Source organism: Prionailurus viverrinus, chromosome A2, assembly GCF_022837055.1.
Source record: "Prionailurus viverrinus isolate Anna chromosome A2, UM_Priviv_1.0, whole genome shotgun sequence".
Taxonomy (NCBI): domain Eukaryota; kingdom Metazoa; phylum Chordata; class Mammalia; order Carnivora; family Felidae; genus Prionailurus; species Prionailurus viverrinus.
Genome location: NC_062562.1, coordinates 53,304,768 through 53,317,881, shown reverse-complemented (window position 1 = coordinate 53,317,881; position 13,114 = coordinate 53,304,768). Strand labels below are relative to the sequence as shown.

General features: G+C 39.4%; 1 protein-coding gene across 2 annotated transcripts in view; it reads left to right on the top strand.

Annotated features, from left to right (window-relative positions):
- Positions 1–13,114, top strand: part of RAF1 (Raf-1 proto-oncogene, serine/threonine kinase) — an 83,923-nt gene that overhangs the window by 60,764 nt on the left and 10,045 nt on the right. For both annotated transcript variants that reach the window (XM_047834499.1, XM_047834508.1), the window contains 6 exons: positions 21–178; positions 2,418–2,516; positions 4,111–4,264; positions 7,868–7,895; positions 8,004–8,131; positions 8,511–8,628. In XM_047834499.1, the coding sequence (XP_047690455.1) occupies positions 21–178; positions 2,418–2,516; positions 4,111–4,264; positions 7,868–7,895; positions 8,004–8,131; positions 8,511–8,628 (685 nt within the window). The remainder of the gene's footprint in view (positions 1–20; positions 179–2,417; positions 2,517–4,110; positions 4,265–7,867; positions 7,896–8,003; positions 8,132–8,510; positions 8,629–13,114) is intronic.

The window sequence follows — 13,114 nt, the reverse complement described above, 5'->3', positions numbered from 1 at the left end:
TTTATTTATACCTCTTCCAGGCTCGGAAGACCTTCCTGAAGCTTGCCTTCTGTGACATCTGTCAGAAGTTCCTGCTAAATGGATTTCGATGTCAGACTTGTGGCTACAAATTTCATGAGCACTGTAGCACCAAAGTACCTACTATGTGTGTGGACTGGAGTAATATCAGACAACTCTTGTAAGGCACCATTCTTTTCTCAAAGAATATAAGCAGGTGGGGAGGTAAAAACTCTCTTGAAGGTATTATTGTATATTTGACCAACAAGTCTGGGTTTTAGACTTACTAAGTAAATTGTCATGATCTGGATATCATCTACTTTAACAGCATGACAGTTGTGAAACCAGGGAGTTTGAGTGTGGCATACCTCTAAAGCAAGCAGATGGGATTGCTGTTTGTCAAATGGAGATTGGCGTACTGTGACTCAGGCAAAGAGCAAAAGGATAAGAAAACCAAAAGACTTGGCTTTTGTCTCTTAACAGTATAATCTTTTAGGTTATTGGCAGGCACAACTCTTTATTTTGTTAAATGATGTTAAACATTTGTTATTGAGAAGGAGCAGAAAGCATAGTTGGTGCTATTATCTTCACCTCAAACTGGAGACGTCAGTTTTAAAATGATATAAATGTAGGGGAGTCTGGGTGGCTCAGTCGGTTGAGTGTCCGACTCTTGATTTCAGCTCAGGTTATGATCTCATAGTTTATGAGTTCAAGCCCCACATCAGTCATATGCTGACAATGTGGAGCCTGCTTGGGATGTTCTCTCACCCCCTCTTTCTCTGACTCTCCTCTGCTTGTGCTCTCCCTCTCTCTCAAATAAATAAACCTAAAAATAAAATGAAATGAAATAAAATGATGTAAATGTAAAACCTCAAAAGGTACTTGAATCCCTCAGGAGACAAACCAGTTCCCAAAATATATTTTCATACAAAGTGTATTTTAGTAAGGTTTAAATTGAAAATATATGAAAAGTCAAAGTTTTATCTCTTTTTGAGAGTACTAGAAAAACAAAGGGAATGTTATTAAACCCTGACGGGAACACCTTTTTTAAAAGCTTTTGTAGTAGTCACAGGTGTTTGCTTGCGTAGCCTAACTGGCACAAGCTTGGAGTTTAGTAGAAGTGGGTGAGAATCTCAGTGTTTCCATTAACTAACTAACCACCTCTGAGCCTCAGTTCACTCATATGAGGAAAGGGGATTGCCTTCCTTGCAGGGTTCTCGTGAGGATTAGCTGAGGTAGCTAGCACGTGAAGTTGCCGAGCACAAGTGCTCATCTTGTGGAAAGAAGATGCCCAATTAATGTTGTCATCTCTTTTCCTCTTATTTATGACATTTGGTGCTGAATGACATTTATTTTTCATATTCAGTCTTTTCATTTATGTGTTTTCAAGACAGAATGTTTCCAGAAAAGCTCTTTGTGATTTAGGTTATACTGTGCCCTACTTTAGAATTAAAAAAAAACAACAACATTATTTTGATATAGTGGGATATTGGACCAGTACTTTTTAGAAATGCACAGGAGTGCCTGGGTGGCTCCGTGGTTGAGGATCTGACTTTTGATTCCACTCAGGTCATGATCTCCCAGTCATAAGATCAAGCCCCATGTCAGACTCTATGCTGACAGCATGGAGCCTGCTTGGGATTCTCTTGTCCTCTCTCTGCTCTTCTACTACTTGTGCTTGCTCTTTCTCTCTCCCCCCTCATTTAAAAAAAAAAGTTCAGAAATGTACACTAGAAGCTATTATGTTCATTGGCAGGTCAATATTGTTCATATTCTGTACTCATTCAAGCCCAGTCATTTGGATTGGTGGTCCCTCTACTCTAAAATGGTTGATGAAGGGGCACCTGGGTGGCGCAGTCGGTTAAGCGTCCGACTTCAGCCAGGTCACGATCTCATGGTCCGTGAGTTCGAGCCCTGTGTTGGGCTCTGGGCTGATGGCTCAGAGCCTGGAGCCTGTTTCCGATTCTGTGTCTCCCTCTCTCTCTGCCCCTCCCCCGTTCATGCTCTGTCTCTCTCTGTCCCAAAAATAAATAAACGTTGAAAAAAAAAATAAATAAAATGGTTGATGAAAATGTGACTAGAAAATGTGGTTTAAAAAAATTTTTTTTACATTTATTTATTTTTGAGAGACCGAGACAGAGCACAAGTGGGGGAGGGGCAGAGAGAGAAGGAGATACAGAATCCCAAGCAGGCTCCAGACTCTGAGCCGCCAGCATGGAGCCCTACATGGGGCTCGAACTCACAAACTGTGAGGTCATGACCTGAGCTGAAGTCGGACACTTAACCAACTGAGCCACCCAGGTGCCCCTGAAAATGTTTGAGTAGTCTGTTTGCAAGAGTTGCAAGACAAGGTAATTTGACTGTAAAATTACTGCCATTATAAAAAACCATAAACTCAGTCTTCCTCTGATTTCACTTAGATTGTTCCCAAATTCTCCTATTGGTGATAGTGGGGTCCCAGCACTGCCTTCTTTGACAATGCGTCGGATGCGAGAGTCTGTTTCCCGGATGCCTGTTAGGTAATTTTTTTTACTTACAGCTTTTCTTTGGAAAATTACATTGGGGCGGGTGGGACTGAAAGCCTGAATATAAAAGACCAGAGTTCCTTTGCATTCCCTTCTCTCCCTGTGTAAATGCTTTACTATTTCTGTGGAACTTAATACTAGTATTAGAGCAAAATGTAGTCTTGTAGTTTTTATATTCTGAAAAGTGACACACACAGACTGCAGTTTTCTTCTGCTATCATAGCATATCCCTTAATGTCTCATCACATTTTAAAGACCTTCAGATTTTGCTTTCCTCAGTATGTAGTAAGTTGTGCCTCAAGGAAAGAGTCCCATAACTATATACGGTGATCCGATAAAAATAAAACTCCTAACTTTGAAATGCTATTTATCGCCTTGCATTGCTGAAACCATGGTATTTAATAGACTGTGATCTTTAAAAAGAGTCCAGTTAGATTTTTAATATAAATATCCTTTCTAATGTGCTTGTGAGTTTGCGTGTAACTTGTCTTTTTTCTGTTCTCCTGCTTGGAAGTTAGAGCTTTGTTGAGTTCACATGTCTTGTTCAGTGTTACCCATGAATTTGGAACCTAAAATAAAATCTACATCTTTTTCAAAATATCTGACTTTAATGTATATACAATTGAATAACATTTAATGATCTTTTTAAAACTACCATGGAAATTGTTAAAGGCAGCATATCTCAGAACAAGGAATTTGTATTGAAATAATATCTGGATATACATTTGTGTATGGCTTATTTTTCTTGAAATTTCATCAGAAATTGTACTTGCTTCTGAAGATTTCATTACTAGAAGACAAGCTTTTGAAGGCATAAATACTGAATTCCTGAGAAGGCAATTTTTCAAGGCAGTAGAACAGTTTCTCATAGAAAAACTAGCCTTCTGTTCCTTGAATTCATGCATGGTGTTACTTGCATCTGAACAAAACTCAAAATAATTTGTAGAGCAAATAATGAAAATGTTATACTTGCTGCGTGCTCCCATTGCGGTTGATAGGGGAGTGGGCTTGACTGGAAGAGGCCAGTGATTAATTTCACAGTTGTGTTTTGGCATCCTGAAAACTGAATTCACATTAACTGACTTTTAGAGCTGGTTAAGTGGGGAGAGGGTGCATAATAGCTAAAATGCTGGCCTTTTTGCGGACATGCTCAATAGTCTAACCGTCTTAAATTTAAGACTTCTCCTTTAAGCTCTCTCAGTCAGTCTCTAAACTGGGCAAATTCCAACTAGGTTGGTAGTTGGTGGCATGGTTGGCAAATGTTAGTCTGTTCTTTCCTAGAGATGGTCTAAAAATTTGGGAGTATTCTGTAGAGGGGATCTATTGAAAAGAAGACAACTTAAAATGTATTGTTTTCATATGAGTTCCAAGCATGTGTATTATTTCCTTTTCAAAACTTTGCATGCAGAAGCACCTAGACAGAAGAAAAATTGTAAGTGGAGCCTCTTAAAAGAGAGAAACATTTTGTCCAGGGTTTTAGTACAAGTAGGATTTGCCCCAGAGCATCTTACGAAGTAACTAGTTGAAAGATTTACAGTGGGGAAGCCTGCGTGTCATTCATGGAGTTTTCTTTCTCTTCCTCGCCTAGTTCCCAGCACAGATACTCCACACCCCACGCCTTCACGTTCAACTCTTCCAGCCCTTCCTCTGAAGGTTCCCTCTCCCAGAGGCAGAGGTCAACATCCACACCTAATGTCCACATGGTCAGCACCACCCTGCCTGTGGACAGCAGGATGATTGAGGTAATAGGGCCCCTTGCGGGTGGTGAGGAGTATCAATCTGTTATTGGGGTGGGGTTGACTGTTGTGTTTAGAGAGTTTGGGGTTTCAAACCTGATAAAGAATGTTGCTGTACTTTCTCAGGACCTTGGAATTTTTGAATTTATTGTTTAAAGCGCTGTATCTTTAGACTGGCTGAATAATCCAATTGGTATATCATTCAAGTGGAGAACTAAAATCTCCTAAAGAAATGGTAACATTTGAACTCCTTTCCATTTTAGCTTTGTTTTTTTTGTTTTTTTGTTTTTTTTTTTTTTCAACTTCAACGTTTATTTATTTTTGGGACAGAGAGAGACAGAGCATGAACGGGGGAGGGGCAGAGAGAGAGGGAGACACAGAATCGGAAGCAGGCTCCAGGCTTTGAGCCATCAGCCCAGAGCCTGACGCAGGGCTCGAACTCACGGACCGCAAGATCGTGACCTGGCTGAAGTCGGACGCTTAACCGACTGCGCCCCCCAGGCGCCCCTCCATTTTAGCTTTGAATAAGATGTCAGTGAACTAGTGAATGAGCTAATATAAAGAGTAGTTTCATTTTTGTGTGGAAAAGAGAATAATAGTGATGGAGAACTACAAACTCTCTGAGAGACTTTTAAGTGATTTTATTTAGAAATAAAAGGGTGGAGTCATTGGATTTACCAAGCAGGTTATTTAGGGAGATGTAAAAGTACCCAAAGCCTAGTGTTTTCAAACTGCTTTTTCTTTTCTTGGCTTTTTGGTATGTTCTATTTATTTGCTTTGCTTTCTAATTCGTCTTTAATAACAACTGAATACACTTAAAATACTTCCTTTGTTCTTTATTCTTCTTTATTTCTCATTGCTTTGGACTAGAATAACAGCCTGAATGCTTCTCCCAGGGCGTGGTCCAGACGATTTTGTTTGAGGGGAAGAGTAGGTATTCTTCTTCATGCCTTTGCTTTCTTGTAAATTAACAGGATTGCTAAGACTGTCAGACAGTAGCCTATCAGAAATGAAAGAATCACTAAGTTAAATTTTATATTTCTTGCCAGACTTGATTTCCTGCTTTATTTTTTGACAATAGAGTATAGAGGAGTTAAAAAAAAAAAATACTGTGTGTGGGATTGCTGACAGGTGAAATAAGTTTCTCAAGCGAGATTTTGAGGCCAAAAGTAATAAAGTTAAAAAAAAAAATTTCAACCAAAGCTAATGCTAGATTTATTTAGTTGGTGCTCAGAGCATCACTGTTGTATTTATACCTCGTTTAGAAACCAGATGTGTCGGTTTGGTTGATATGCCCTGAAAATCTTTTGTTAAAAGTTCATCAGAGACAACTGTGTTCTTTCTGCGTTATGAATTGTTCCTTGGAAAACCTCAGGGACACCTGCCACTTGAGGTACAACTTTATCTCACTCAAACCTTGAATCACTTTCCATATGCTTGTCTTCCCATCAGAGGTGGCAGGTACTCAACAAAAACGTTGGTTTCTGAATGTGGAGTCTGAACTGGCCATTTGTGGGGCATTTTGAATATCACAAGATTATTGTGAGGAGGTCATGTGCATGCTAGCTATGAATTTTGTTTTCTCTTTTATCATGGTTAGCCCTGATAATAAATAATATCCTAGTGACTTCTGTTACATGATTTGTTTCTCCATAAATATTGTAATACTTGGGACATTAAAAGTGAAAATTCTTGAATTTTTATTATAAAATAACTGGCACTATGTTAATTCTCTTCATACTTTAGAGGCAGAGCAAGTTTTTATTCCTTTTTATTGCATGATTCAGCTTTTTTAAAGTACACATTCTTTGTTTAAACCATTTGTAGTTCTCTTTAATATTTAGATTCCAAGATATTTGAAAGGTTCCTTCTAGGATAAATCCAACTATACAAATTAGCACACAGTATAATATGAGGTATATAATGGATACAGGAAGAAAATTGCTGACATTAAGGAAAAAAATCCTAGTGCATGGGTATATAATTTTGGTCAGCAAAAATACATTGTGCCATGGTTTGACTAAAAACAAAGAGGTCAGTTGGATAATAAAGCTATAGCCGCTGAATATTCTGTTGAAATTCTCGTTATTTTTGGCCGGTGTTTTGCCAACTGGCAGTTATCCAGTCTACTTAAAAACAGAGATTCCTGGACTTCCAACCTTCCCTCCCAGAAATGCTTAATCAGTCCTAGTTGGGGGGAGGAGACATCTGTATTCTCAAACACCTCTCCAGGTGATTCTGAAGATTGGCCAGGTTTGGGGACCCCAGAACCAGGCTTTATTGCTTGGGTGGGGCGGCCAAAGGTAGGGGGAGGGGCAGCTTGGTTTAGGATACTTTTTATCTTTTTAACATTTTTTAAATGTTTATTTTAATATTTATTTATTTTGAGAGAGAGCATGTGTGAGAGGGGCAGGGGCAGAGAGAGAGAGACACAGAATCTGAAGCGGGCTCCAGGCTCTGAGCTGTCAGCACAGAGCCCGACGCAGGGCTCGAACCCGTGAGCTACGAGATCATGACCAGGGTCAACGTCAGTGCTCAACCGACTGAGCCACCCAGGCACCCCTAGGATACTTCTTGTCTTGTAAAAATGTTATGGAGTGGAAACATTCCATTAATAGTTGTGTGAAAAAGGTATCTTGTCCTTATTGTGGTTACATAAAATAGTAGGTTTCCCAGAAAAATCTCCTTTTTGAGGATATGGAGGCCTAGTGGTTTTATGTAATAATTACATATTCAAAGTGAGAGTTTATAAAATGAATATTTAGGTCTTATGGAAGCCCTTGTGGTTTAAACTGTTCTACCCAGTTTCTAATAAGTTCTAAAGGTAGCTTTTTGACTTCTCACCTGAGTAGAATGTAACTAATTTCAGAGCTTACCTATAAGGTTTCCGGAGCATTTTGTGGTGAATGAGCTCAGGGCTAAGATTCATGGGTGATGGTTTCTGGTTCTATTTCTGCCACCTACTGGCTGTGTGATCTTGGCCAAGTCTCTTTTTTTATTTATAGGTGTTTTCTTGTATGTAAAATGTAGGTTTTGGACTGGGGGATTTATGGTCCTTTCAGCGTTTCATGATTTTAGGCTTGGATTAAGTTCTGTAGTTGTGGTGCTTACCCTTACCAAACCCAACTCTGGTCAGTGTGCCCCGAACTCCTAGAGGAGTATGAGTGAGCTTGCTACCTAATCCCCAAGTTTTGTTTTTGTTTGTTGTTGTTGTTGTTGTTGTTGTTGTTTTGAGCCTCAGTGGAGCAAGATGCTCAGTTACTGGAAAGATCTCAGTTGATAGTAACTTTGCTAGTATTCCTTAATGAGAATCACTTTGCTATATATGTGTGTTGCTTTCTTCTGAGAAAAAGTGATTTCCATTCCAAAAGAATGTGGTATATGAAAAGCTAATACCAGTTCTAATAATTGATGATAATCTTGGAGATAATTGGCCATTGACATTGGTAAATTTAATCACAGGCAAGTTAGAGTATGTAATTAGACCTTTTGTATTTTAGAGGTTTTATAATCTACTTTGTTTCTGCAAATTCTCCTCCCCCCTTTTACTTCCCCCTGAGAGCATCTTTTGTGGGGCAGAAATTGACCAGCTTTCCTTTTCTGTTTCAGGATGCAATTCGAAGCCACAGTGAATCAGGTACTTGTCCAAAGTTATGTAGCAAATAATAATGGACTTTTTCTCTTTATGCTGTGTATCTTCTGTTGGCTTATCCATGTGTGGATTCTGTTTGTCTTGTCTATTAAGCCTCACCTTCAGCCTTGTCCAGCAGCCCTAACAATCTGAGCCCAACGGGCTGGTCACAGCCCAAAACCCCTGTGCCAGCACAGAGAGAGAGGGCACCAGGATCCGGGACCCAGGAGAAAAACAAAATCGTGAGTATGGCTTACAGTACCTCCTGCATCGTATGTTAGGGTTTACTAACAAAAACCTAGTCAGAAGTGAGAATATTTTTAAAATGAGAATACTTTTAATTTGGTGGGGAGAGGGGAACTGTAATAAAACATTTAATTAAGGATGTTATAAATGTCAGTGCCATTTTTGGTATGCTTGTGTTGGAAAATTTGTTGACTTGTAAGGGAGGGCACAACTAAAATGGTATTTTTCTCAAAATATCGAAATTGGAATTACAGTTAATGTCTATCTTTAAAAGATAGGGGAATGGGTCGGTTGGGTTGATCTTTTCTTTGACACCCTCATCAGACAGAGCTTTACCATTCTATGGAGTGTGTTAATGATCACTGCTGGTTTCAGAGGCCTCGTGGACAGAGAGATTCAAGCTATTACTGGGAAATAGAAGCCAGCGAAGTGATGCTTTCCACTCGGATTGGATCAGGCTCATTTGGAACAGTGTATAAGGGCAAGTGGCATGGTAAGTTTGGGACCCTCCCTTTGTTGCAAGGCCTAGGTTGAAGTCAAGTTTCAGTCCAGAGAGGGCCAAGAAGGAGATAAAATTCATTGTGCTGTGTGCATTACAGTGGCACTCCAGGGAACTTGATTACATCTGAAGATTGAACTTAATATCTCAGTGACATTTCATAGCATTCTTTTTCTATTCAGTGATGCTATAATTGGTATGATATGGTTTCCAGGATAATTAGAAATTGGTGAATAAGAGTTGAGCATGATAGTCAAATGTCAGGAACTGATTAAACACATACTACATACTACAGGGGACATGCTTTGAAATTCTTAAATGGGTTAAGAGCCTGCTGCTCTGAGGGGAGCATGGATTCTAGAAATGTAAAGCTGGAAAGAATGTTAGAGATTTGCCCACAGAAAACTGTGAGGTCCCAAGAGGGCAGATAACATGCCCATGGTCAAGCAGCCGAGCCCAGGAAAGCCAGGAGCCTCCTGAAACAGGTTCTTTGCGCTCTGCCTTGGGTTGGTTTTTGGGAATCCCCATCAAAGAGAGAATGCACAGACTTCATTCTTAAATCTGTGTGGAGTGTTAGTGTAGTGTTCTTATTATAATGGAGACTCTTTGTCACTTGGAAGAAATGTACTGTTTTAATATCTGTAGCCACAGCTTGTGTATTTTGGCAACATACTTAACATTTCTCCCTCAGAGTTTTAATGCCTCTGGCTTTGGGATGTCCGCAAGTATAGGGAATACTTTCTTGAGAATGCTACTTCTTTCCAAAAAGGCATCCTTCTAAATTCAAATTTTAATGAAGCAGACAGTAACAACAAAACAAACCCCTAAAATGACTAGGTACTTATGTTTCCAGTTTGGATGGTATCATATTTATTTTTATATATAAAGGGGCAGAGATTGAGAGAAATTAAGACCATCACATGAATGGAGCATTAAAATTCAAGGTGTTGAAAATTGAGATCCCTCCATCTTTTGAGTACCTTATGTTAATTAGTATATGGGTTTGCCATTTGTAACTATAATCATCTGATAAATTTCTCATTGGTTTTTTTTTTAAGTATATTTATTTTTGAGAGCAAGACAGAGTGATATTGGGGAGTGGGGAGAAAGGGAGACACAGAATCCAAAGCAGGCTTCAGGCTCCAAGCTGTCAGCAGAGTCCATCGCGGGACTCAAACCCACAGACTAAGATCACGACCTGAGCCAAAGTTGGGCGCTTGACCGACTGAGCCACCCAGGCACCCCAATAAATTTCTCATTCTTTAAGGCAACTGGCACAGGACTGAATATTTGATTCCTTTTCCTTTGAAAATTGTATCTAATGTACTACTGGCATGCCTCCTGGGTCCCAGAGAAATTTATGCTGTTGTGGAATATTTCCCAAATAGGTGTCATAAATATCTTGGCGATTCCTTCAGAAAAGAAGAAAACAATTTGAAGTCTTTTATTATTGAAATATAGTTGACATACAATGGTATATTAGTTTCAAGTGTACAACTTACTAATTTGAAAATTCTGTATATGATGCTCACAACACTAAATATAGTTACCATCTGTCACCATACAGTATTATTAGGACATTATTGACTATATTCCCAATGCTGTACTTTTTATCTGAGACTTACTTACAACTGGAAGTTTGTACTTAATCCCCTTCACCTATTTTTCCCATGCCCCCACCCTCCTCCCTCTGGCAACCACCAGTTCTCTGTATTTATGAGTCTACTTCTGCTTTTTTTGTTTTTTGTAAACTTTTACTTTTTAGATTCCACACATAAGAGAGATCATATGGTATTTGTCTTTCTCTGACTTGACTTCACTTAGCATCATGCCCTGTAGGTCCTACATCCATGTTGTTGTAAATGGCCAGATCTGAGGTTGTTTTTTTTTTTTTTAATGTCTATGTAATGTTCCACTGTGTAAATATACCACATCTTTATTTATCTATTAATGGACACTTAAGCGGCTTCCATTCCTTGGCTGTTGTAAATAATGGCTGCTGTAAACATGGGAGTGCAGGTATCTTTTCAAGTTAGCGTTTTTATCTTCTTTGGGTAAATACCTAGCAGTATAATTACTGGATCTTATGGTAGTTCTATTTTTAATTTTTAGTTTATGTACTTATTTTGAGAGAAAGAGAAAATGTGCATGCAGGTAGGGGAGGGGCAGAGAGAGGGAGAAAGAGAATCCCAAGCAGGGTTCTGCACTCAGTGCAGAGCCTGATGTGTGGCTTGAACTCATGAATGTGAGATCATGACCTCAGCTGAAATCAAGAGTTGGACGTTTAACTGACTGAGCCACCCCAGGCGCCCCCTATTTTTAAATTTTTGAGGAACCTTTTTACTGTTTTTCATAGTGGCTGCACAATTTACATTCCTATAAACTGTGCACGAGGGCTCCTTTGATTTCACATCCTCGCCAACACTTGTTATTTGTCTTTTTGATACTAGCCATTCTGACAGGTGTGAGGTGATACCCTGTTTGTGGTTTTGATCTGCATCTCCCTGATAACTAGTGATACTGAGCACCTTTTCATGTACTTGTTAGCCTGTTATATAACTTCTTTGGAGAAAAGTCTATTCAGATCCTCTGTCCATTTAAAAAAAAAATTTAATGTTTATTTTTGAGAGAAAGTGAGAGTGTGAACAGGAGAGGGGCAGAGAGAGAGAGAGAGAGAGAGAAAATCTGAAGCAGGCACAGAGCCCGACTCGGGACTCGAACCCATGAACCATGAGATCGTGACCTGAGCCGAAGTTGGACGCTTAACCGACTGAGCCACCCAGGCGCCCCTGATCCTCTGTCCGTTTTTAAATCAGATTGCCCTTTTGGTGTTGAGTTGTGTGAGTTCTTCATATATTTTGGATATTAACCCCTTACTGCATTTGTGAATACCTTCTCCCATTCGGTAGGTTTTCTTTTTGTTTTGTTGATAGTTTCCTTTGCTGCACAAAAGCTTTTATTTTGGTGGTATAGTCCTATGGAAGAAGAACAGTTTTGTGGAATACAATGCTTAGTTCTTGTATCTGACACATAGCTGCTGGTAATTGTAGGAGATGGAGCAGTGAATATTGCTTTTAATGCTTCCATTAGCACTAAATCATTTTTATACCACATTTTAAAGCATCAGCTGAAAGCCAATAAATGTAGTTAAGGAGTGCTCAAATTTAAGTTTCCTCTTGTTGAGCACTTTGTGGGGGGTATTCATAATTTTTTAAAGCATTACTTACATTCGGCACAGTACTGCCTATGAGCTTGTGTTTTCTCTAGATTCTGTGAGCTTTTGGACTATGGTAAGGAGATGTTATTTGATACAGTGTTACTTCCATTAGAATGCAGATAACATATCTAATACTTTTAAGGCTCTAGTTTTTTCTAAGATAAATGTTTCAAAAGTCATAGGAGTAAGGAGCAGTGGACTTTTTGTGTCAGCCCCCCAGGAAACAAAGCCATCGTCGGTGAATGAAGAAATAAAATGAGAGGGTCAGGGAAATCATAATTTCTGGATTGTTTGTGCTATACTTTGTGTGTGTGTGTGTGTGTGTGTGTGTGTGTGTGTGTGTGGTTGTTGCTGGTGTGGCTGCGGCTGCTGCTGCTGCTTTCCTGATATCTGTTATATAATGTTTAATCAGTTTCTTAGGAATTACAGTGGTGATGATTTTTAAGTTTTTATTCTGCCTAGCAGCTGTGAAAGTAGAGGATCTCAGAGCAGCCAAGATGGAGACCTCAGATCCATGAACTAAAGCTCACTTACTTTGTGTTAAGTAAGTGCATCCTTGGGTGCACACACAGAGCGTAAATTTGGGATCTGATTTGCCAGCCTTTGCACATCATAAACAACCCATTGAAGGGGATGCAGACGGCAGGACTGATGGCAGCCGGGATAGTCACTGATGGCATGACGAGAAGGCAGCAAACCCTCTCAGGCTTGGGCTGCTTAGTGTGAGGCTACCAGCCTGGTGGAATCCATGTATGGGTGCCCATCCCATCCTAACGCTGAGGATAATGTTGAATCAGAAGAACAGAGTGGTGTTCATTCCATTGTGTTCTAGAAAGCAGGGATGTATATATTAGGTTTTAGACAACCCTAAATAGTTAAAACAAGAAACAGACATTTAAAAAGGTAAAAACATTCCAGATTTACCAACTGATAATAGTTTTCTTCTTCAGTGGTAGCTGAACGAGATACCAACACCTTATTAAAAACATAACCAACAGGAATGTGTCTTAACTCATTTGTACTACCTTTACCTCTCTCTGACTTTACTATTAAGGGAAAGTAAGAAGTTTTAGTGTCATGAAAAATAAGTATCTGACTCAGGATTTTGGTTCCGGTCATGATCTCACGGTGAGTTTGAACCACACGTTGGGCTCTGTGCTGGCAATGTGGGGTCTACTTGGGATTCTTTCTCTCTCCCTCTCTCTACCCTTCCTGGCTCAAGCTCACACTCTATCTCAAATAAATAAGTAAACTTTGAAAAAG